This window comes from Mastomys coucha, unplaced genomic scaffold, assembly GCF_008632895.1.
Source record: "Mastomys coucha isolate ucsf_1 unplaced genomic scaffold, UCSF_Mcou_1 pScaffold13, whole genome shotgun sequence".
Classification (NCBI taxonomy): domain Eukaryota; kingdom Metazoa; phylum Chordata; class Mammalia; order Rodentia; family Muridae; genus Mastomys; species Mastomys coucha.
Genome location: NW_022196895.1, coordinates 74,828,329 through 74,854,468, shown reverse-complemented (window position 1 = coordinate 74,854,468; position 26,140 = coordinate 74,828,329). Strand labels below are relative to the sequence as shown.

Genomic DNA, 26,140 nt, shown 5'->3' with positions numbered 1-26,140 from the left:
CTGCTGAATTCGAAAAACAAGATTTATTTGCTCAAAACAACCAGAAGACAATAAAAGACTGACATTTAGAGGCAATCTCTACAGCGGGGCGAAATGTAACTCTGGCTGGGTAGTAAGAGCTGCTACCCAGAGTTTGGAAAGTTGTTACGGAGGAGGAGATGTACGCACTGGGGAAGGACCTACAGTCAGCTTGGGCTGCACTGGAGACAGGGCACCCTGTACAGCTCAGGTTTAGACTTGTTATTTTTATTATTTTTTTCATTCATGGCCTAAACATTTAGAGAGGACCAGTCCCGTGCTGAAGATTGCACAGATCCGTGACTGCAAACGTAAGAACTGATTCTACGAAAATGTCAGTGCAAAGAGTGCTCTGTGGAGACTGTTTGGGGCTGAGTAGCCGGCTGGCTATTTACAGATGAGACTCAGGATGAGACCAGGGCGTCAGGTGGGAATGGTTGTTTGGAAAGCTTGGGGCTATGTGTTTTGACCTTATTTTGTCTATAGTGCTTGCATGAGAAACTCCAACCATACACCAAACTCTAACCGGTCCTCAAGAAATCATAATCAGATGTCAGCAGGGGCAACTATCTGTTTACTGTCCGGTTTCCCAATTCTGAAACAATATGAGGGTTGTGTTGCTCTAAAACTGAGTTTTCATAGCTTTCATTCCCCTAGTGACAGATGAAATCCACACTCACTAGTCTTTCACTCAAGGACTTCATGATCCAGATATAACCTTTTATTCGCTGTCCTTCTCACCAGTCCCACTGGGAGTCACACCCTTAGCAGACATCAGTTTGCTCTTTCCTTAGCATCCTCCTTCTGGGAATCCCAACTATACCTCCTAAGGCGGAAATGGCAAGCTAGCCATCTTGTACTGGAGTCCCCGTCTTTTCTGGAGTGGGTTCTGGAGACCTTAATTCAGATTCTCTTACTTCTGGGACAGACAGGTTAACAAGTCACCCATCCCCCCATGCCCCACCCCCACCAGGGCCTTTCTTCTTTACCAGTTCTTTACTAGTTGCCTGATTTCTTCTTAGAGAGTCCCTAGGCTGATACTGTAGCCTTCTTTAGAGATGCTTTCCAAATCTCTAATCAAGGGCGTGCTCTTCTTTAGAGGAATTGAGAAACAATTGCTGAATTGGATCTTTATTTTTATGGATCTCTTACTACCGTATCTAAATAGTTACTGACTCATGCGGTTAAATATATGAAAATCTCAAGCAAACCATTTTCAAATGGGAGATGCTTTCTTCCTAGTAATTACGTACCCACTTCAGAGCCTGTCTGCTCATCTGTAGCTGGTCCTGCTTCTTCTTTCATCTCCTCCCAGTATCTGCCAGCTCTGGTTTGAAGTCCGGGTGCATTGCTAAGCGCTTCTGAGGAAGTCTCTGCATTTTTTTTTTTAATGTCTTGCATTGGTACTTGTGCCTGAGGGTCATTATGTGGGTAGTTACAGAGACACTAAAGCATAGTGTTGGTGATAACTGCCTAAGGGGATAAACCTTGGGTGCTGTTGTCCTTACAAAAGAAACTGCTTCCAATGTGTTTGGAGATGGCATGTAGATGGAGAGAAGCTTACTGCCCACTGGGCTCTCCCAGCAATCAACAAGGCCTTGTCCTAAGGCATCTTGATAGGATAGGGTGATACTGGAATATGTGCCCCCGATAAGAATAGAACCAATGGATGTTGACTTGATAAGACCTTGGCTTGTTTGTTTGTTTGTTTGTTTGTTTTGAGATGGGGTCTTTCTATATACTCCTGGCTGTCCTGGAACTCACTGTGTAGGCCAGGCTGGCTTTGAACTTGTGATCTTCCTGCCACGGTCTCCCAAATGTTGGCATCACAGGCATATACCACCCCAGTTGACTTAAATGTGACTCTTTAGAAAACAAAAGTTTTGAAGAATATAGGAACATGGGTATTCTGGAGGTAAAGACTTTAGAATTTCTTTTCAAAAAGCAAGTGTCTTGTGGTCCAAATGAATTTTCCAACCCAGGAAGATACACAGTTACGTTGCTCGCCTGATTCTCAAGTCACTCTCTAGGGTTTTTCTTGGTAGCCTCAGCAAAGGCACTCGTGACTTTACTAGGGCAGACGCATCACTTTCAGAAGAAAAATGTACTACTGATTTCTCCTCAGAGCCAAACTTCTTGTAAGCATGCCTGTGTGCAATGCCTGTGTGCAGGGCTATGTGCAGGGCTGAGCCATTTCGAGGACCTGAGTGTGTTTCTGGGCTTCTCTGCGGTACATGGCACGAATGGAGGTTCTTACCTGAGCTGCTTCCTCCTCTGGCTTTCTAGCAGGGTACTGGCTGAGAATATGCTGGTTTTAGAGCCACATACTCAGCTGTCAGCTTCCAGTTCCTGGTCATTCTCAGTGTGTCCTTACAAGCCTCGTGAGGCACACTTGGTAGGCACATTTGCTGACCAGTTCTTTAAACTGTTGAGCTCATAGGTGGACACAGACGATGTGTAGAGTGTTCCCTGCTGGCAAGAGGGAAAGGGCTCAGTGGAGTAAGAAGGAAGGCTCGGAAGGAAGGAAGGCTCATTCTTAAGTTAGGAAGAAGATATTGCAGTTGCTATAGCTCTGGGACAGTAGACTTTCTCTTAAGATGGACATCGGCCCTTGCCTTTGACTTTTGCAGTCAGGAGTCTGAACTAGGGAATGAAGGGATGGGGTGAGTCAAAGGGAGAGTTGGCTCAGCCTGTGATTATCTGGAGAAAACCTGAGTTTTCTCTTCCTGTCTTAGAGGGAAGATGCTGGTGGGGGTTCCTGATACTTTTGATAGCTTGTGAAATGTTGTTTCCCTCTCTTTTGCTGTTCTGTAATGTGGACATAATGACCCTTCATCTAAGGAACAAAAAAAAGGAGGTCAAAAATTGTATAAGTGGCTATTTTATATAAGTAATGGAAATGATTAAATACCTTATGTTTCTGTTGACAAAACACGTTGAAGTCTGTTTTGCATCAATTCTAAGGGTTCTTTGTGATTTCCTATTGGAAGGCTTTGGTTTTCTGGTCAATGCTCACATCTAAGTTTAAGAGATCGCTTGCCCTGTGGGGTAGTTCACATGGATCTTCCCAGCATTTGCTAAGCTGAGTCTGAAGCAGTGATACAAATTAGAGTTTAGCGTGAGCTACCCAGTGAGTTCCAGGCCATCCTGGGCTGCAACATGAGACCCGGTCTCACAGAACAAAAGACAGAACATGCAAACCAGCAATAACAAAAACTAGAAAAGTCTGCATCCTGGAAATGACGTGTGGTTCACGGAATGACATGTGATAAGGAATAGCCAGGAGTGGACTCAAATATGTCCTCCCTACAGAAGTGGGGGGCGGGGGTGCAGCTCTTCTCGTTTTGCAAATTCCCCCTCAGATGGAAGAGAGAAATGATAAAACAAATCACTTTGATACAGTCCCCCAGGCCTGTGTCAGCATCCAGACTGCCCTGTCATTGTGGTTGGAGTCATGGAGTCTGCTGTGGCTTCAACATAAGAAACCCCTCACTGTGACTGGCTGAGAACTCACCTCTCTTGTCTTTATTATTGGACCTGGAGCCATAAAAAATAACAATAACCCATCCTGAGCCTGGTGGGGTTCCCCTGTGCTCTGGTGTAATCCAGTTTGGTTATGCGCAATTCGAATTGATTTTCTGATACTGTAGGCCTGTGGGAAGCTGACATTGGATATCTTGGGATCTGCTTCTTTCCTACCATAGCCAATTACCTCTCTGCTTCTCAATTGCAGATCTGATCCCTTCTGAGGACTTCATCACATCTCCGGTCTTGGGACCTTGAATCCAACAGCTGGACTACTTTGTTCTTGGAATTTTGGGTGTCTTCTTTTTTTATCTTTTCTGCTCCCCTTCATCCCTTTCCCCATCCTGAGAACTCCTGAAGACTGTAGGATTATCATGGAGTCCAGGGAAATGTTAAGTAGCTCCCGTCAAAGAGGGAGCGAGTCGGAATTCCTTCCAGGCTCTTCATCCAGGTCCCCGGCAGCTCCTGGTTGTTCAGGAGAGCCCATGAAAGGCATCTCTGTGGGTGGAGAACGCATGGAGCCAGAGGAAGAGGATGAATTGGGCTCTGGACGAGATGTGGATTGCAATTCTAATGCAGACAGTGAGAAGTGGGTGGCTGGAGACTGCCTGGAGGAGCAGGAGTTCTCCATCAAGGAGGCCAACTTCACGGAGGGGAGTTTAAAGTTGAAGATTCAGACCACAAAGCGGGCTAAGAAACCCCCCAAAAACCTGGAGAACTATATCTGCCCACCTGAGATCAAGATCACCATAAAGCAGTCTGGGGACCAGAAGGTGTCCCGTACTGGGAAAAATAGCAAAGCTACAAAGGAAGAAGAGAGAAACCACTCCAAAAAGAAGGTAGGAAACCATGCCTCGCAGGTTTGGTTTTGTTTCTGGTTTTGCTATTTTTGTCACCAACGTTTAAAAGTCAATTTATTTGTCTACGTATCTGCTTTTGAATCACCAGCCTCTTCTGTGGAGTATGTAGGGTCTACAGCCAAGTCTCTGATACGATATGGTATAATGTTGAGTTTATCGTTATAGTGTATACGCAGCTAGGAAACATAAGCGACTGGAGAAGTATGATTTGGGAACGCATCCTGCTCATTGGGAGATAGCCCACAGGCCAGGTCAGCTAAGGCTTGCAAAAGCTTAAGGGACTTTGTGTTTTGCTTGTGTTTGACATCTGCATCTGTTTTCTTAGTTGGTCAATCAGAGCAGCCAAGAAGTGCCCAAACTAACTTTTGGTTTCATTTGTTAGTGCTGTAGGTCTTTCTAGGGTGAATGCTCCGAGAAAGCCCCGTTTCCATTACTCTTAAAGTCTTCCCTGTGACCAAGAGATAGTCATCCTGAAAGCACACCATCAGAGAGCCATATCAGAGGAGGATACTAGGAAAGAGGCGGCTCTGTGGCGCAGCTGACCGGGTTATCGTCTGAGACATGGTGAGCCTTTAAGGCTCTGGGTTGAACAAGTCTGGTCCACTTTCTCACTAGATGTCAAACCCAGGCATTCGGATAGAGGTGCTTGGTAGTATCAGTGTATTGGGAATGGTTGGGTCCCTATTTTATTGTATTATGTCACATGTGTGTGGAATTATAGTGAGCTTCCTTCTGGGGAGGAGTGTGGTACTCAGCCTGTGGTAGCAGAAGACAGGTCCAGGATAGAAAGCTTTGGCCTCCAGGAATCTAGGTAGCTTTGGCATGGCTCTGAAAGAGACTTGAGTTGACAAAGTTTTTTGGTTCAGGTGATAGGTTTTAATCAGGTTCTGCCTTTCACTGATGTGTAATTATTTCTGTGTACTAGGTTGGTATAAGAACTTAAAGTGATATGATAATGTTCTGGAGTGTTCCTGTCCTGTAAGCGTCACAGCGCCAGTTCAAAGAGCTGAGCAGAAGTCGTGTGGCTTCTTTACCACAGAACTGTGTGGACCCTTGTGCCAGGGGTTCTCACTGATATTTTGTGTTAAAAGCCAGAGATAGGAGCCAGAAGCTTCTTTCAAACTCCATAACTGCTCAGAGTTGTCTCAACAAGTTTTGCCCTGGGTTTAAAACTGAGCCACCTTCATCCAGAAGCCTCAATACCGGGAAACCAGGACACTTGATTCACTGCTACATTTGGATTTTGGGACAGGGAGGAATAAATGTTGGCTTCATTTGCCGGAGCATCTGGGTCACACACTCCCCTCCTTCCACTACAACTTTGCAGTGGTTAATGAGTTCTCTGTTTTGAAAACAAAGGTTATCTTCATACCTGACAGGAACTTTTGAGTCACTTATAAAGTGACATTGTTGCTTTGGAGTTGTGTGTCTTAGGTTTGAAATGAGTACTTATTGTCTCTGACCAGAGGTGGCCCAGTTCTTTATGCGCTGTCAGAGTCTGTATGTGTGTGTATATATGTATATGTTTGTGTGTGTATGTGTATATGTATGTGAGTGCATGTGTATGTATGTGTGTATGTGTGTGTGTGTGTGTGTGTGTGTGTGTGTGTGTGTGTGTGTGTGTGTGTGTGTTGAGGGGGTTCCTGAAATCTGTAACTATGGTAATTACGTTCTCTCTATTCCCACCATATTGGGATTTGAGTAGCAGCTCACAGTTTGGGGTACAACCCCAAATTTAGTCTAAACTGATCTGTGAATGAAGCCAGCCATTCTCACCCAGGAAGCGGGTGTTTTTGTTAGAAAGGAAGATGAAATCCCTTATTTGAACATGTGGTTTGCCTCATGTGGTAAGCATTTTTATGTCTCCCAGTTGGAAGGAGTGGAAACGAAGGGGCTGGATTCCAACGCGCAGTAGCGTTTTATGATGTCACTGTGATGGAGGAGCTTATAAAATGTTTCAGCTCTTAGACGCTGGCCTCATATTGTGTGTCTCTGTCTCCTCTGCATGTACTCACTCTGAAAGCTGTTACTTTCCAGGAGTGAACAAATAAAGTTATTAGCATGGGGTTGTAATTCCTTGAAATATGGCAAGAACAATCTCTTATCTCTAGTGCGTTAGAATACTGACTCCATTAGTCTCAGATGCCTGCCATTTCTGCAGAGATCAAGTAAACGTGGAGGTTGAGGGTCCGTGTGGAAACCCTGCCTGTAGTTTGTATGGGAAAATTCAGTGGTGGAACTTGCAGAATTTACTAACAGTAAGTTAGAGATACATGACAACTGTCAGGGATAGGGAAAGGCCGGAGATGGTGTCTTGTGAGCACCAAGCCATACCTCTCCCTGAGATGCAGTCGTCTGCTGGCTCTTGGAGAAATGAGCCCTATTCTGAAGCTGTGGGCACAAGGCTACCTCTAGAAACCAAGTCCTACTCTGGGAAGTGCCAAGAGGCCACGTGGACCTGGGCCTTGAGTGGGTGGAGATGTTTTCTTGGGGGCATTTGGATGCATTTGGATGCACGTTCAGACACTGAGCAAGGGTGAGCAACCACAACCTGTGGGCCAAATGCAGTCCCTTTCCTGTTTTTCTACAGCCCACACGCACACAAATTGGTTTTTACATTTCTAAAAAGATTTTTAAAAAAAAAATCAAAGAAAGAGAAATATTTTGAAGTATGTTAAAACTCTTTGAAATTCAAATTTCAGTGTCCATAAATAAAATTTTAACGGAGTGAGGCCAAGTCCACTCGATGGCATTTTGTCTGTGACTGCTTTATTATTGCAATGGTAGTGCTGGGCAGCTGTTGCCTTGACACTGGCCTGTTGAGCTTAAAGTTTAGTCAGTAAAGTGCTGGTCATGCAAATGTAAGGATCTTACTTTGGATCCTAGAACCTATGTTCTTCATCGTCCTCCTCCTCCTCCTCCTCCTCCTCCTCCTCCTCCTCCTCCTCCTCTTCCTCCTCCTCCTCCTCTTCTTCTTCATCTTCATAAATGTGTCTGGTATAATTGTAATCCTGGCACAGAAGAAGTGTAAACAGGAAAGTGGCCAGGGCTTTCTATACAGCTGGTCTTGCTAAACTCCAGGTCTAGTGAGAGATTCTGTCTTTTAGTAAATAAAGGGAAAAGCAATGAAGGAAGCTCAATCTACACCATTTTCCAACTTCACGGAGCGACACACAATTGCCTCACCTCTCCTAAGACTATCTAATGGACTTAGGGGAGAGACAGGATTCAGCACAGCAAGTGTTGTGTTTCATTTTTGGTTGGTTTTGAGCATCTCAGGGTTCAAGTCTGGAGGCAGAGAGAAGTTGATTGTTCTGGTATGTTCTTTTATATTTAAGCCAAAGGGATTAATAGTTTATTCTGGTGATTGACAGCCTCAAGCAAAGAGAGCTTAGACTGGGTCCCGTGCGATTGTTTCAGAGAAAGAAAGCTCCCTGGGAAAATTGTAATGTGGCTTACCCTTTACAAGTGCCTTCCCTACTGTGTTCGTAGACGCAATGGTCTACAGCCTTGGGACGATGATGGTGAGACCCGTGTTCAGTACTCTGTAGCACTTTTGTTCCGAATTTCAAACCTAGGACTGACCCTCCAAAGTAGAGAGCGTTTGTGGATGGTGAAGGAACATAGTCACTCCAATGGAAGATCTCGAAAAGAGTATCTCACAGCCTCAAGGCTAATGCTACTTTTTAAACCAGCACAGGGAGTGAGGACGGAGGTCCGGATGACCTTCAGCAGAGGGCTCACGACAGTCGGTTCATGGAAAGTGTGTAAGCCGTGTCGGGTGGGTTTAGATGCTCAGAACACACTTCTGGGGCTTTGCGGAGCGACCGTTGAGTTACTTCTACAGTTACTTGAGTCGGTAACACTTGTGCTCACTCTGGCTTCCATTCCGGCCAGTCAGTAAAAACAACAGAGAACATGAAGATGAATCTCTAGAGGCAAGTGCAGGTTCAAAACACACATGAGACTAGCAGCTCCAGCAGTGGTAGATCTGACAGTGCTCTCAGCTCAGAGCTTAGCAGCTCTGTGTGAGGACAGGGGATTAGCCACACCAGTCTAAGTTCAACAGGAAGAAGAGGGGTGGGAATATTTGAGCTACACTCATTCGACTCTCTCTATTTGGATCCCTACTGTAACGTTTCTGAGGGCCAGTTTCTTCATCTGCCAAATCTAGATGAAAATTCCTATGTGGCGTAACTTGAAAGACTAGAGGGAAACTGGCTAATTTACTTCAGCACGTATCATCGTAAGAGTTCTGATTTACTGTGTTGCCTCTCCTGTCAGCCCATAGGACAAATCTTGCCCATAAATAGTCATTGAAAGAGGAAGAAATTGTGGTTCAGGTTGCTTTGAAAGAGGATGAGTGAGAATGGGTAAGGTTTGCTTTGGGAGCTGGTTCTGTTATACGCTAAAGGTGATGTATTTCAGTCTCAGAAGGTCAGGAGTTCAGGATCGTTCCTCTCTCCCCCAGACAGAACAGGAAGATGCATTTTCTTTACTTCTAAATATTGAAGAGCGTACAAGGTAGCTTTCTTGTGAGCTTACGTCTTATTTTCCTATATTGCACTTATCAAATTTATTTACCTTTGATGAAAATATACCATCTATTTTATGTCTTCTGACGAGATTGGATTTTTCTTCCTTGCTAGTTAAATCAGTAGAAATTATTTCCTCTAGATCCAAGGACTTACATCTCCTATTACCGGGTGCCCACTGTCATCCAGAGAATGTGTGGACTCAGCCTTGGCCACCACACCTTGACCACCGTCCTGCATCTGGCATACTTTGTGTTTTAAGTGTGGTCTTCTCCTAAGAAGCCTCTTGTTATTCCATCCTCAGACAGCGCCTCCCTTGTGTCAAACATGTAAAGTCTAAGCAGGAAAAGGAATATGGATGCTAGGGATGGGAAGAAGGGCAACTGACATACTCTTGATAGGAATGAGTGGGTTTTGTCAGGCTCTGTCAGGATTCGAATTGATGCTTGTCACAGAGAGGGAGAAAGAGCCTTTAGGTAAAGTGATTGACAGCACAGAGGGCTTTCTCCAGTGTTCCCCACCTTTCTTGGAATAGGAGGAGTAACACATTGCTCTCTTGACCCTCTGTGCTAATGGATGTACTGAGTTGTTGAGGACTGGAGAGCTAAGGGGCTTCGGGGCAGGGGCTCCTAGGCAGGGGTTGGCCTGAGATTAACATCAGGTTGGACCTATTAAGGGGTCAGATTGTCTGGCAATTGCTCCTCCTCCAGTCCACGCAGGGTCTATGAGTCAGTGTCTATGAGCGTCAATCTGTGTCCCTCTTCCTGCTGTGGCTCAGGTAACCCTCCTTTGCCTTCCTGTTGGATAGCACCTGCTCTGGTCTTCTCCCCCTTGCATTGCTTGTCTAAGCATGGGGATGCAGTGTTTCTAACTCCTGGGTATCTCTGATGCTTCTGCCATGGCAGCTGCACCTGGCCAGCAAGCAGGGCGAGTCTTGTGAGCCATTTCTTTGCACAAAAGGCTGAATTTATCTTCTTGATGAATGACTTCTGCCATGGCTTATTTATTTATCCTTTTAAAGAAACACGTTCTTATTTATTCATCACTGGGGAAATGTCTACTGAGTGGGGACTGTTTGGTTATTTCATAGCTAAAATAGCACCTGTAGAATGTATGCCCCTACTCGAGAGGTAGTGCTTCCCAGAGCAACAGGGAAATACCGCACAGGTAAAGGCAAAGGAATAAGAAAGCAAATTGAAAGACCGTTATTGAAAACTCAGCGGGAAGCCTTTGCCTTCCTGGGTCTCCACGTCTGAATTCTTGCTAGTGTTCTGCTGATCTGGCCAGGCATCCTCTTTAAGAGTGTGACAGTTATCCACACAGATGACGATCTCCGTCTTCATAACTGTTTTATCATCAAACTAGGCCCCTTCCAGACTCCCCCTGTTCCCCCCCGAAGTATATCAAAAGTCATGGGGCACATGACAGAGCTGAGCTTTGAAAGCGATAAGACATGCATTCAAAGAGAACATTCTTTTTTTCTTTTTCTTTCTCTTTTAAGTTATTTCCCACCGTGCACCTGGTTTCTTTTTCGGTCGTTGTTTGTTTGCTTTGTAGTTTTTTCTGGGTTTGGGACTCTCTGAGGGTTTAAATCACCAAGCTGCCCTACTTCCTCCTGGGTTTAATATTTTCTTGGTAGTCAATTTCTCCTCCTTGGACTTCCCTAAGGACATCTTGGTGTTTGTTTTGTAGGTTTTTCTGGGTTTGGGACTCTCTGAGGGTTTAAATCACCAAGCTGGCCTACTTCCTCCTGGGTTTGGTAGTCAATTTCTCCTACTTGGACTTCCCTAAGGACATCTTGGTGTTTGTTTGTTTGTTTGTTTGGTGAACTCTGAGTCACTCGGGGTCAGTGCGCTCACAAGAACCGAAACAAAGCTTGAGTGCTGTTTAGCTGGACGCTCATTCCTATACCTTGGGGTGAGCACCACACCCTGAGGGACCATGTCTATTTTGCAGGTGAGGACCACACAGTGAGAGGGTGTGGTAGGACGTGCTAGCTCAACACGTCCTGGGCAACTTTTTCAACATCTTGAACTTACCAACTGCAGGGACTGCATTAAGGTCAGGCCCCACACAAGCACTTCCTATTGTCATTGTGTGGAGGCCTGATGGTCAGCATTCCTTGCTTAGATTCCTGTTTTTTATTTCTCTGACAGTGCATCTGAAATTCTTCTTTGTGGGCACAGGGCAGGTTCAGTGACCTACCGAGGACTGGGTTCTGGGAGGCTTGGACTATATGCCGCATGTGTTAGTTGGAGGATGCCTCAGCACCCATTGCTAATGTCTGCATGAACAGGCTTAAAGCAGAGAAACCTGGTTTTGGGTGGTGGCAGTGAGGTCGTGGGACGATTGCTATGGGATTTATTTAGAGATATGTTAAAGGTCTTCTCTCTCTGCGGTCATTTGGGTGACAAACCAAGGTTACTGCTGAGGAAACTGATGATTCAGAGTGAAAGCTCTGATGCGTCAAAGCGACCACCACCACATATAGTTCAACCACCAGCAACTATACTGGTGTTCTTTGCAAAGGAGGCCCCTTCTCCATCTTGGATTCCACCACACAGAAAGTAGTGCTATCCTTTTTCTCCCACAAGATGTTCAGTCCCCCGCCCCCCAAGTGTTTGCTGTGCAGTTCCAGCCTAAACCATCATCCTCCTGTCTCAGCCCTCTCATGCCAGAATTATAGGCATTTTCCTCAAGGACTGGCTTGGATTTCTTTTTCTTTTTCTTTTTTAAATCAATGAAAGGCAGAAGGAACAATTGTTTTTGTCTTCCCCTCCAAGGGTTACATGCACGACATCCCAGGACCTGCTCACCAACCTTGTTTGTTCACAGGCAGGTTATTTGGCCAGGATGTGATTGGGTGCTGCTGTGGCTCAGGCACAGGGGAGTGGCAGGAGCATGCTCACTTCCAGGGCCAGAGTCCTAGCTACCAGCTTCTGACAGCTTTAAACAAAGACAAATATTCCCCATGAAGCCTTAAAGAAAGCTTCTAGGCTTCTAGGCTTTTGTCGTTCTCCATAAACTATAAGGTCATCATTGCACAGGAACAGCTGTGTAGGTGATGGGATTCACTTGACCCTGTGGGACAATAAGTCCGTGGAGACTCACCCCAAAAAGGACTCTGTCCAGGGGGACAGAGGAGAAGCCAAGGTTACAGAGCTAAAAGGGTCCCTGGGCAATAGGTATAGATAAACACAGCCAGAGCCTCAATACACAGAGCCTCAACACACAGAGCCTCAATACACAGTCATATTTCACCATAAGTGTGCTTAAGTGTTAGAAGGGAAGCAGTGAGCCCCCAGTGCAAAAGGTGTGCAAGCTGAGACGCAGTCTCCGTGTGTCAGACTGTGGTCTGCCACGGACACACACTGCAGGAGGCGGGCGCTGTACTGTTTATTGAGTATCTTCTCAGCTCCTGTAGTATTCCAGCTGATGCCCTAAGGGCAGGGCCTCCTGGCCATCTTGAGTGGAAATTTCTCTGTGAAGTTGCAGTTTGTTGGTTTGTAACAACACCCCACCCCCGACACACCCCGATGGTACCTCCATGACTAGAGTCAACTTCCCTCAGCTCCCCATTGGCCCGTGACCTCACCGGAGAAACAATGGAGGCCTTTCTTTGCTCTGAGTAGTCCAAGCAGTTTCTACACGGTGAGGCCATTTGATAATCATCATTAGTATCGCTTACAGGTTACTTTAGTGTGTTTTGTAGTCCTTGTTTACTGGGTACTTTTCCCAGATGGTCTTAGCATCCTGCACTGGCTAGGGTCATTGTGAGGGACAGGAAGTGTGGCATCTGCCCCTTAAGATGGGTGCTTGTGCCTTGACAATAAAAAAATGTTCATCTAGGAGGAGAACCGTGCATAGGATTGTAAGCAGCCTTTTGTGCCAGGTTTGTTGGTTCACTGGTTCAGATCTGGAATTACAGGCTAACTCATCAGAGCCTGGACCTCTGGGGGGTCTAAGTGAGAGCAGGTATTTTCCCAGTGGGTCAGGGTGTACTTAAAGTGATCTATCTGAGTGAACAATGGAGCGCTTCTTCATTTCTCCATCTCTGTCCTTAGAAGGGACAAGGAGGGAGAAAGCAATTTATCTGGGTACTTGGCTCTTCCCTCTACCTTCTTCGGGCTGTTCCAGCTACAGTACTTTAATACTTGCATTTCAATAGATGATAGGCTACTGTCACACTGGGCTGTGAGTGTCATACATGCATACATCTATTATATATATACATAGACACACACACACACACACACATATATATGTATATATATACACAGACAGACAGTACCAAGGTTCAGGGTTATGTCAGGGATCTGAGGGCAAGCAAACGAACCCATTAAGATTCAGAGTCAATACAAGGTCAGTAGGCACTGGAGTGACAAAAGAAGCCTTGGGTCAGAAGACAGGATGGGTCCATCCACAGTCCTGACACCTTTCAAGAGTGGGTGTCACCAAAGGTGTGGAAAGTGGGTGATGTGTTAGAATAGCGGGTCACGTCAGAACATGCCACACACTAGGCCCAAGCAGTTCCACTGGTAAGGGGTTTAATTGAGAGGGAGAGAGGGGGTAGTGGTGTGGAAAGAGAGGAGGGGGAGAGAGGAATGTTCCCCATATATATATATATATATATATATATATATATATATATATATATGTATATATGCATATATATACATATATATACATATACAAATGTATATATATATACACACACACATATATATATGTATATATGACACACACACACACACACACATATATATATATATATATATATACATATATATATATATATATATTTGTATATATATATGTGGGTTGTGATGTATGGCCACAGGTAAAGGTAGGAGGTGAGCCCAATGGATTCTGGGAATTTGGTGGCTGTTGCCCTGGCAACAGGTCTGTGGACCCGCCCATGCATCACCACAGGCTTTGGATGTCCTGATGCTAACAGTCGGGTGCTTTATCTTTTTTTGTTTTGTTTTGTTTTTGTTTTGTTTTGAAGCTTCTCCGAGAGGAAGAAACCTGGACATGTTAACACTAGTGTAGATGATTGGGGGGATCAAGTTCCCTGGAGAGGGAACTTGCCACTTCCTGGCCACTTTTGTTTTAGAAGGCTCTTCTGTACTTTGCAATAACATTATGGCCCCCCTAATGAGGAGGATGCAGTCACCCAGAGCTGTAGGATCCTTCGGGAGATGCCTCTAAGTCCCCAGGATGTAGTTGACTTTGAGAGGCAAGAGACAAAAATTGGCTCAGTTTTTCATGTCTATTTTTTTTCGGGGGGGGGGTCTTGCATATGCTTGGAGGTTCTATATATGCTTAGGGGTCCTGAATATGCTTGGAGGGGTCATTATATACTTACCTAGATTTTTAATTTGTTGGTATTTTATCACCTATAACCTCCAACTTGAAAAGGAAATATAATAGAGGTATTTGACAAACATGCATATCTCTCATTTTACATGTATTACAACCTTAACGAAATCTTATACTTTAGTAATTGTATATTAATATTAGTCTTCAACAATAGATTTTTAGCAATCGGTCCTAGAAGGACTTATAATGTGTATCACCCTGAGGCATCTCAACCAAATCTCAGTGTTTTTATTTTCTATTTTTAGCCATTTATTACACACATGAAATAAAATATTTTTTAAAAACCTGTTGTAGAAAAAAGTCATAATCTCTGTATCAGTGTTAAATTTTATAACCTAATAAAACTTTATCTTAGGACCCTCAGTGAATGTTGTTTTATGTGAACAAGTATCACTTTAAGTTTTTATGAAGCATTTAACACACCCACACATATATTTTGGTAAGCTTTAAGAAGTGAAGACTGTCTTAGTTCACAAGTATGTATTTACAAGATCTTTTAAATACTTGCATTCATGGATAAGCACATACACATCACATTTTAAAGTTATATCAAGCAGCAAGCAAATTAAAGTAAAAAAAACAGTTTGTAAAACATAAAGCTGGAACGAAAAGAAATCTAAGTAGCCACAGGTTTGCTCCTCAGTTATTTTAGGAACAAGCTGAATTTTGTTTCCCTTTGCTGTAAGATAACTCAGAAATACTGAAAAGAAACAAATGACACGGGACAGAGACGTCAGGGAGGGGGAAGTTTCCATCTGTAGTCCCTGAGGGGACAAGTTCTTGAGGCTTTTGTTTGTCTGCCAGGTACTGCCTGAAGTGCCTTTAACCCTACAGTGTGGTCATGTCCTGCGGGGATTCCTGGGGTCTTTCTGAACCTTGTACAGCCAAGGCTGTGGAGTCTGAGGTGCTTGTGTTATTGAAAGCTTCTGGGCTAACCTAGTTATATGAGTTAGTAAGTTTCAAGAATAGTCTTGGGAAGTCCTGGCATGAGGCAAAAAAAAACACCCCAAAAACAAAACAAAAATGTTACCCATTAGGGAAGGCAGCAGGAAGCAAGGAAGGGTCTGTTGTACAGAGGAGACGGACAGTTGGGGCTTGGATGTCTACAAGAAAAGCAAGTTCAAGACAGGAGACAGGTCTAGATTGTTGGCAACGGGTGCTAGTTGCCCAGTGGCGTCTTTGTGTTCCCTAGAGAAATTTCCTACCTACTTTATTTTTATTACTGAATGTTTCTGATTAAAAAGGACCATGGCCTCTGCGGTTGTGCTATAGACTCAGAACTGACGGGGAGCAGAAAACTTTGCTTCTCCTCCCTTTGTTTTCTTTGTCCAGCATCCAGTTCCGGCAGAGTACCAGGGAGATTTCAACCTAAGACATTTTAGGCCATTTCCCTTGATTCCTACAAAACAGGCCCATATTTAAGATAGTCCTAGAGTTTAGGATTTTACTCGACTGTCCAAATTTTCTCTCAGCCAACTTGTCTTGAGACAAGACAGTATTACAGTAAGATATTAACCTGCTTCCTTAAGTTCCAGGCAATTAGAAGAGAAATTGTCTGTGATGATCCCAAGGAGAGAGGAAGAGAAGTAATTGAGGCTCGAGTGGAGAAGGGAACCAACCCCCTGCTGCATGCCTAAGGTCCTCAAAGTGAGCAGACGATTTGCACACCCTCCTTCCCCTCTTCAGACTCTCTCTCTCTCTCTCTCTCTCTCTCTCTCTCTCTCTCTCTCTCTCTCTCTCTCTCTCTCTCTAAGTGTCCTTGACAGTGGCCCTGAGCATCGCCACAGAAGAATTAAAAACACAGGTCTATACACCAATGCTCTTGGGCTCTCACCTCCCTCAGCTTGGATTTAAACAAATCCAAGTGGATCAGTGGTAGTAAACGTTGCAATGGGTTTTAAGGCTTTTGTTTTTATGTTGTTTTATAGGTTTTTAAGGTTTCAGGTTTAGGGATCTGTTTTAAGGTTTAGCTATCACATGTATTGCCTCTCTCTTTGAGAATTAAATCCTGTAATATTGGGTACAAGCCCTCGCTAGAAGTATCTCTAGAATATTCCCTTCATCTCGGTGGCATAAGGTCCCTATCATGAGAGACTGTAAAAAAGTAAATAATTAAATGAGGAAAGACACAAAACCAAGCAAAACCAAATGCGGCCAGTTTCCCCATAAGAGGGGATTGCTTGTGTGAATGACTTCGGACTCTGTTTTAAAATTGCCATTTGGGTTAAAAAAGTACAAGTGGGTGGGATTTCTCCACCCTGGATTTAATTCTCAAGGGAATGTCTTAAGACTTGGGGAACTCCACACATCTTTATACCCTAAAGATAGAAATGTCTGAAGCAAACCAATAAGGAAGAGTTCAAAATGGAGTATGATTGGTGACAGAAGAGGAAGTCGATCAATGGTAGTAAACGTTGCAATGGGTTTTAAGGCTTTTGTTTTTTTGTTGTTTTATAGGTTTTTAAGGTTTCAGGTTTAGGGATCTGTTTTAAGGTTTAGCTATCACATTTTTTCCCCAGTTATGGAAAAAACGTTTGTGAGGTTCATCAAGAAGAATCTAGAGCATACGGACTCACAGGTTGCTTGGGAATCAATGCTGCCCAGTGCGAGAGTTTCTTTTGCTAGGCAGAACTGGCCTCCACAAGGTTATTGAGAATTGGGGTAACATGCTCTTCCTGAGCAGTGAGAGTCAGGATCCAAAGCTGCCTTGATCTAGCCAAGCCAAGCTTACTCCCTTAACCCCATAGAAAAGCTATGAGGGTCTTCTCTGAGTAGGATGCTTGATTCCTTCCTGGAATAATCAGTAGGATACCAGGAAAGAAAGAGGCATCTCTCTGGAGTACCATGTTGAGAGGACAAGGACAACTCTACTCGTCTTCAGAACCTAGGTGGGACATGGGTAAGACAATGTTTTAAAATTAAAAGAGCTCATCATAGAGATCAGATATCACCTCTTTGTCTGATATAAGTTATATATCGATCTCATCACATGATGATACAGACATCCAGAAAACATGACATGGCCATAGCCATCCCTTTTTGATGAGAGGCACCTGAGTCAGAGGAGCATACATGTAGCAAAAGACAGGAGGCAGTGACCTGAGCTGTGAAAGCCTGGTGAACCAAGGAAAGACAGAAGAGCTAGGAATCTTATAGTCTCAACCCAAGAGAGGGAAGCTCCCTTACAGCGAACACCAAAAGATGTCACCTGCACCTCATTTTGATTTCCCCTTGCTTCCTGTATCTCTTGGGAGAAGGAGCCATAAAATAGACAGATGGAATGGGAGTGACCAGTGCTTAGAGATGGTGCTGTTGTTATGGGGCCACATGGAAAGACTAGGAAGTACAAAGATGCCAAGATGATATTTTGTCCCTCCCAAGGATGACATAGGAGGAGGCCAAGCCTGTCTGTGACCCTCTGTGCAGACAGGCATTCAAGTCCCTCATAAACTAACTTGTTATTTGTTAACTCCCGTCTAAAGTTTCTGCAGCCTTGGGTGGCACTTCCATACAAAGTCAACCGCCAAGGGACCCTGTGATCGAAAGTAGTGTCAGCTCCCTTGATGTTGGCCAGGAGTCTTTTGACCCAAGCTCACCAACCACTCTGTCTGCTCTCTGCTTTGTCTCTAAACTTGATCCAAATTTTTGCCCAGCTTAGAGAGACTGGCGGTAGTGAGGGGGAAAAAAAGTAATTCCATGGTCAGAGAGAGAAAACAAAGATTTTTTTTTTTACATTATTACTTATTCCCTTTCACATGGCCATCAGTAACAGCCTGGTGAAGAAATGCCAAGGGGGAAAAAAAGGCATTACATGATTACATGTGCACTCCATGTCTGGCTCCCAAGCCCATGGGAAAGAACCTGAGAAAGAAAATGATCCTTCTTTCTTCCAAGGAGGCATGGCAATGTGGGGGAAAACTCAGTAGACCTGGAACAAGACAGAGAGATCAAGTCCAGAGGCTGAATCCACCCGAGGAAGCTCAGCCAAAGGCTAACCGCCAGAGCCTCTAGCCACCAGAAGCTGACCTGAATCATAGAATGAGGTTGTGTCATTCTCTGAGGAGCCTCTCTAGGACCCCTTCCCCATTGCCACCTGTTACCAAGGAAACGTTGGTTTCCCTAGGAGAATCAGTACAGCTAGGGAAATCCTGGGGAAATATAATCGATTGTCAAAATATTCTGCAGGTGGGACATGGCATGGAAAATAGGTAGCAGACATCACATCTACCTACTGTTGTGAGAAAGTGTGCTCACTTGTGTCCAACCATTGCCTTTTTCTGGTATGTTCTTTGAACATTTGAGTGAAGTAACTGTTAATCCTCTCTGTTTTATTGACTTGGGAAAGGGCTCGGAGGGCTTTTAAAATGGTTTGCCTGAGGTTACAGCTAATTACGGGAGCTAGGGGAGGGACAGGCTTAAAGCTTCAGGTTCCCTGGATTGCAGCCACAGGATACCATCATTGAAAGATGTTTCACTGCTGTCTGGCTGGGGCATCTTTAATGCGAGAAGTGCTGAATAACTTGTCACTGCCTAATTTGTACAACTCTTTAGGTCTAGGCTGTGGGTGAAGGTGAGCCTCGCAGAGTTTCCCAAGGGCTATAGCTTCTGTCTGGTATTGGCACAGCTAGAAAACAGTCTTCAGGTTCCTGTCCCAAGAGCAGGTTGACTTGGGACAAAAACGAGGTTCCAGTAATGTTGGGTTCTTGGCTAATGAGCTCACTGAGATTCAAGGCAAAGTTCTTCATGGGTTTGTGGAAGGCACGCGCTGCTTTGGAGTGAAAAGGTGGAGTTCAGCAGATGACCCATTTGAAACACTTCGCTGTGCATTGCCATCCAAGCCTCGTGGGTGGTGGGTCTCACCTTTTCCCATTGAGACATGATGTCACCTGCAAAGCTCATGACGGGAAAACTATGAAACTGAGTTACACGAAAACCAGACGGGGGGGGGGGGGGGAGGAGGGGGGAGTCACATTGTGTAGTAAGTAAGTTCGCAACATTCGTGTTCACATTCATTGTTATAATGATACCCATGGGGCACAGGTTGGTCATGCCTGCTAGAAGGAGATGTGACTACAGAACTGGGGTTCTGGGTTCAAATACCAGTACTGCCTTTAACAAAGGGGTCTGTGTTTCCTCTTACAGAACAAGGGATTAATAGTGCCTTTTTGTTCCTTCTACTCGTCCTGAAGAGCCTCTGAGTGAGTCACCATGAGGGCTGTGAAGTGCTAACAGAGCAGGAGGGTTAGGAGGTAGTCCTCTCTAGAAGCACACTGATGTGGATTTCTGACTAACTATAGCCTGTGAGTAAGCTTTTCCATTGCTTCCTTCAATGGCCTCTCTTTGCCTGGCTTCACTCTGTTGTTGATAAAACCCCCAACGTGGCTGTGACTGACAACAGCTGCAGGTTGGAAATGGTCAGCCTCCGGGCCCAGATACCCGCCACATGGTGTAATTACCCTTTGTGAAATTTCTGGGGTGAGAGGTCAGCTCTCATCGCCCATCTTTGTCACTTCTCAGTCGTCTGTATCCTGGTGGCAGTTGTCTTGCCCCAGCATCCCTCTCCCGGCCCCTCCCCCACCCCTCCTGGAGCTCAGGAGGGAACCATCTGCTGAGTTGCTTTTCAGGAGATTTTTTTTTTTTTTTAAATACCAATTTCCCTTTGTTCCGAAGCAACCTCCAATCAGGGCTTGTGTCTGCTGGGTTTGACGAAAGGCTGGGACTGGGTTTCACGCTCCCCTAGGAAAGGTTGCCCCACTTGCTTTTCCTTTTGATTCGATTCCCTGCCATTCTGCAGGACAGTCGGAGGCTGCAGCTGCTACTGTCAGCTGTAGATGGAGGACCCCCCCCCCCCTTGTTTTAAGAGCCTGCATGGTCATGGCTTAGCAAGGAGAAAGGCCAAACCAGCCAGCCAGCCAGCCAACCAACCAACCAACCAAACAAACAAACAAACCAGAAAATAGAACACAAAAACAAACTAGGAAGATCAGAACCAACTCCTGGACAAGTCTTCTTGACACTTCCATGTTGTCCCCTGACTCAAATCCTACTGCTGACTCAAGAAAATGTCCTATTATCCTCGAGGGTGTTTCTGGAGAACCTTCGGTGTCCACCCTCCCAGGTCCTCAGGTTTCCCTCTGAAGGCTATGCCTTACACATTGGAGGCAAAGGAAAAACTCTTCTGTGGAAAGCCCGATCGCTGTGGGCTGGCAATTACGAGGTAGATGATACTCCTGTGTGATAGATGAAGGCAGGGCAGCAAATAAGAGCGACTCTCCTGGGCTCTGCAATTCAGCCAGGAAGCAGGGAGCACAGGGCCTGCCCTCTGTGCTCCCAGGCAGCTTGAGCTCCTGAAGCAGCAGTACGGAGGAGGCCGAAGCTGAGATGAGACCCTGCCTTCTGGAAGACCCACAGCTTCCCCAGCGCCTCACGTGCCGAGTCTGTAAAACGAGACCACCTCAGTGAGAAGTCTGGGAAACCAGAGACAGTTTAGTCACATTTCAGCCACCCCCCAGAAGCTCAGGCTTCTTCTTCTGTTTTCCCATCAGTGGGTACTGCAGAGGGAGGAGGTGACAGACAGAGAGGACTTCCTATTGGTTCTGCTGTGACTGTGAAGCCTGGGGGCGGGGGTGGCCTTTATGGTGCATTTATTGCCCCTTATGGTGATTTGACACGGAGGTCAAGAATGACCACATGATGATTCGGGATATTGGTGAAAATCTGCAAAATTCATGAACCTTCTCCTTGGCATATCATTTTCTGCCTCCTCCTGTTGGTGTGCACTGGGGACCCAGAGCACTGGGGACCTGCTGACTCTCTTAGACAGATGTACAGAGTACCCCAAACATGACCGACAGGCACAGGGTGGGGAGCAGACAGAAGAGGGTGGAGTTTTACAATGTGGTGTGTGTATGTGGTAGGTGAGTGTGTGTGTGTGTGTGTTTAATGTACATGTGCATGTATGAGCGATTGTTGACTATAATGGGGTACTTGTGCAGCATCGAATCATCTGAAATGAGAGATTCTCACTAAGTGATTTCTCTCTTTTCTATAGCAAGTTATGTTTGAAAACAAATTTCATCCTACTAATTATGAAGAGATAATGCGTATCATGTAGCACCTGGGGTGAAGGGGTGAGGTGGGGGGCGATGGCGTCCATGCACTGCACCCCAGTGTACTCTTGCTCCCCGCGTCATAAAATGCACCTACTTTCAGTTCCACCAGCTAATGTGGACTGTACCTGGAGGAGGTGGGTCACTGTTTGGAATCAGGTTTTCACGGGGGCTATAGATCTCAGAGCTGTGAGTGAGGGGAAGCTGGAAGGAGCACAGGAGAATCTGATTTCCGAACAGAAGCAAAAGTAGGACTCAGAGGGGCCCACAGAGCTTGGCCTCACGGGCCCTGGATGCCAATGCTGATGCCAATTATCCTGCTTAAACTCCACTCTTCCTCAACATCATGAAGCCACTCATTAATTTATTCATCCATCTAATCAAAAGGATTTTCTTCAATCACTAGTTGTTGCACACCAGGCAATATTGTAGAGAGGTAACTGGCTCTTATTCCTTAAATAGCCCATTGGGGAGATGTTTCCGGTCTGACTTGTAAGCTATGTCAAAGTAGGAATCAAGTCAGAAAGGCTTCCCCATGGCGACTCAGCTGGGAAGGACGACGTCAACGATCCTCAAAAAATACCTTGTGACTGGCTGGTCAATTTCATTGAGTGATAGGGATGGTCTGTCTAATTGAAAACAAAGAGAAGAAGCACCGTTAAGCAGAGCAAGCTGACATGTGAGTGAGAGACATCTCTCCTAGGGTCTGGAAGACGCATGTGCTTGGTGGTATTGGTATATTTAACCTCGGGGGCGGGGGATGTCCTTGGGAAGTCAGTGTAGAAGAAGAGAGAGAAGACAGCAATGTGGACAAGAAGGGACAGAATCCAGAAGAAAAGAGTATATGTTTTTATAAAAACACAGCTCTGAGAAATGAAGATGGCAAAAATACAGTAGAGGCCCAGTAAAAGCCTCAAACCAGGTCCGAGTATGAGACTGAGCCTACTGCAAGTGGGGGAAGGAAGAGGCCACACACATGGATGAGCGCTTGCTTCTGTGTGGTGACAGGGTTTCAGGGGCTGGGTGCAAAGGGCTGCCTCACAAAGGCACCTTATGTGTAGGTGATCTTTGCAGAAAGAGAGAGTGCCCCGGAGAAGGCCAGCCTGCCATCCTGGAGTCTTTTAAAAAAAAAAAAAAACCACTGGCAGCTTGCTACTTGTGTTGAGGAGTCTCTGACATCCTGTAAGGGACAGCTGTGCAGGTAGGTCTGGACCTGGCCTGCCCCAGGCTGGGCAGCTGGGCCTCCTTGCCCCCTCTGGACCTCCAGGGAGGAGCAGGTGCTTAGCTTCTTGAGGCCTCCCTTTCCTTCTGGCTTCATTCCTAATGATAGATGACCTTTGCTCCCAATTTTAGATTTGTGGCAGATTCCTCTCTGCTGGGCCTGATAGGGCGGAGGACTGCCTGCCTCGGCTTCTCTTATTTAGCACAGGGAGATAATTGGTAGTCTTTGGAGTTTGTCTTTCACAAACCAGGACAGTCTAGCACGAGGAGGTCAGAGTCACAGCATACTGTTTACAGGCAATGCAGGTCAAGGGCTGACTGGGAGGTCAGGAATGGAGGAGATAGTCTACTCAAAGCCAGGGAGTCCAGAGAGGGTCCCTGGGCATCCATTCAGTGTGTCACTTGGGGTGTTTCTGGTCTTTATGTGCACTTTGTAACTCATCTAATTTATCCTGTAGGAGAGGACATAGGGACACATTTTTCTATTCCTACTCCAAATAAGGCTTTCATGGAAGAGAGGGCATGAGAAAAGCCAGCATATGTTACTTTCTAAGGTGACTTCTCCTAGTTCGATTTAGCCATCTGAATGTAACCCATTCACAGACAGCATGGGTAGGCAAACTGCACTTTTTGGAGCACGAGAAAGGAACAAAAATGCAGATGGCCACGATGGGAAACTTTTCACTCTCAGAAGGTAAGGGGGCAGAGCAATGGTGTGAAAGAGTGAATTAGTTATGGCAAATCTTGTTAGTGTCTATTGTAAGTGGAGGAGCTAAGCCATCTGTGGCCACTTGCAAAATTGTGCCTTGTTTGTTCGCATCCCCCACCGAAGCAAATCTTTGTGGCTTCTAGTGATTTGCATATCGTCACTTGTTTGCCAACGAGAGGGTGTCTTGACATGCGTATGTGAGAGGGTATCTCTGCGGACAGGTATGTGTGCTCTGAACAGAGTCGGTATATTTTTGAAAAGGATGATTTGGGGAAGCTGGCTGTGGGCTGAAGAGGAGAACAATACTGAGATCTTCCAGGTTTCCTTCTCCAGCTGATGTCTCGAGGGCCCGTCCCTTCCATCCCTCTCCTCTGACTTCACTTTGATTTTCTTATTACTTCTGGGTTTTAAACCAATGTTTTGTACAGGCAGGAGGCAGAAGATAAGGAGAGCAGCTCCTCATAGCCTCCAAGTCAGCCCTTTGTCTTGGATTTGTCCTCAGCAGGCCGAGCTGTCTTATGTTGGAGACACTATCTACCCTCTCAGTGTTTCCAGTGGCCTTCCTGTTAGGAAGTGGTCTTCAGGCGACGTAGAGATGCCAAGATCACCTGGAGTCTCTCTTCCAAGAACTTCTGTGGGGTTCTGATGCCTGTGAGCATTGCATGCAGCACAGATGGGACACTCAGAGCTCCAGATGAATCAGAGGAGGGCACTGGGTCTCCTGGGCACTGACAGCTTTGTACTTGAGGTCCTGTGAAAAACAGGCATGAGGTCAGAGGGGCTGCCAATCAAGCTTTCTAAGATATTGGGGCTGGTCAAAGAAACCAGAAGCTGAAATGTTTAGAAAATTAAAGGCGAAACTCCACTTTTGCTCATCAGCCTAACATTCTAGGTCCAGGATGGTATAACTGGTTCAGAATCTCGAGCAACAGTTTATTATATTTATATATAATGTATTATATTATATTATGAAAATTTGCTTGCTCTATGATGTGGGCAGTTTAGACAGATAGTTTCCATGCACCTTAATTTTGCTTTTCTGAAGTCCACATCTTGCCTTTTTTTTTTTTTTTTTTTTTTTTTTTTTTTTTTTTTTTTTCCTTCTCCATCCCTGACTCTCATTCTGCTTGATTGGCATCAAACTCTGGCTGTAAAGAAAGTTGATGCTGTTGACTCTTCTGAAGACTTCTTCATAAGGTCGTGTGGTGTGTAGTGCTCTCCGAAGTTGTGTGAGAAGGTCACATTGATTACCGCTGTTGGGTGCAGACACACAAAGAATGTAAAAGCAGAAAGGAAACTTTGGGGTCCTCAGGCCGATTCTGCTTCACAGAGAAATCCATGGAGCCCACTGAAGTGGAGTCTCATGTTTTGTCCAAGATCATATGGTCAGCCATCGCTTGTCTAGGGAACACACACACACACACACACACACACACACACACACACACACACAAACTTTCTACTTGTCACAATGCTGGGATGTAAAAGAAACAGAACAACAACAAAAGAACATGGCACTGGACTGTTGTGGCCAATCCTGGCCCCTGCTTGGAGCCTGCCCTGCCTGCTTACTTGGCCCATTTCATTACTGTTTGGCACTTCTCTCTTGAACCTTCTTGAACTCACCATGCCTCTGCCCCCAAAAAATCAGATAAAGGAGCCCTTTATTTCCCAGCTGCCCTGTCCGTGCAGCATTCAGAGAAGAGGGGGTAGCAATAGGGGTAGGGAGAGTGGAAAACATTTGTCTTTCAATACTGGCCTGTCGTGAAAGCTTCCCGGCCGGGCATTTGGAGAACCAGCTACATAATGGTTGTGGCTATGACAAAAGATAAAAACTGACCTACCGGTTATGCGTTGCTTAAACATCCTTTACCCTGCATAACGCTGCCTTGGACCTGAGTGCCTCATTTCTAACGAGCCAAAAGACAGCCCAATTAATTACATGGGAAGTAGCGTGATCAGAGAAGATCTTCGTTGTTGCTGAAGGAAGAGTCCTAAAATATTCCCACTGTTCTCAGATACTGGCTGGAGCACCCAGAAAGGATACAGCCAGCATGTAGGTGGGTGTATATGAGGATGGGAAAGGAGAGTCTTAATGAAGCTCATATACATATGGGGCTGGGCCGTGAGCTAGAACCATGGAAGTTGCCCTGACTGGGGAAGGAGAGAGGTGGTCAGAGAATCATCATGTGGTTTTGCTACATAGGAACATCGGGCAGAGGAGAACATACTTGATCCGCAACACAGAAGTCTCAAATCTCAGTGCCGTGCCCACTTGAGGAATAAAGCATTGGTGTTGAAGACTGGGGGCACCTTGAGGCTAGAGAGAGACGAATCTGTCTGCCTGATGCCACCCCAGACCCCCAGTCTCCTATCTTTTGATCATACAGGCATGTCTCAGGAGTATTCTTCTGACTCTAATTGCCTTGGAATGGCCACCAAAGCTCTCTTAGATTCAACTCGCTGGCTGGGAATTCAGCGTGGGCTGGACTGTCTGCTGAGAAGAGGAGAAGGGAAAAGCTGAAGGATTTGAAGGTCAAAGGTCAAAGGACCGGGGTGAACAGCAGGCAAAAGCCCAGGATTGAAATATTTACTGAAGGTTGACAGGCAACAGAATAGAGGCAGACAAGTGGCAAATTCCTGTTTTCTCTTCTAATTGAGGAAATATTTTGAGTGGTGTTTAGTTGGATTGTATAATGAGTGGGGGTGGTGAGAAGGAGAATATAAATGAGAGATGATTAAATTACCGTTGGGAAGCCAGGTCATAGCATGGGCTACACG

At 45.4% G+C, this 26,140-nt stretch overlaps 1 protein-coding gene across 1 annotated transcript in view; it reads left to right on the top strand.

Moving 5' to 3' along the window:
• Positions 1-26,140, top strand: part of Setbp1 (SET binding protein 1) — a 362,083-nt gene that overhangs the window by 17,898 nt on the left and 318,045 nt on the right. The window contains exon 2 of the mRNA XM_031366113.1: positions 3,752-4,382. Within this exon, the coding sequence (XP_031221973.1) occupies positions 3,918-4,382 (465 nt within the window). The 5' untranslated portion in view covers positions 3,752-3,917. The remainder of the gene's footprint in view (positions 1-3,751; positions 4,383-26,140) is intronic.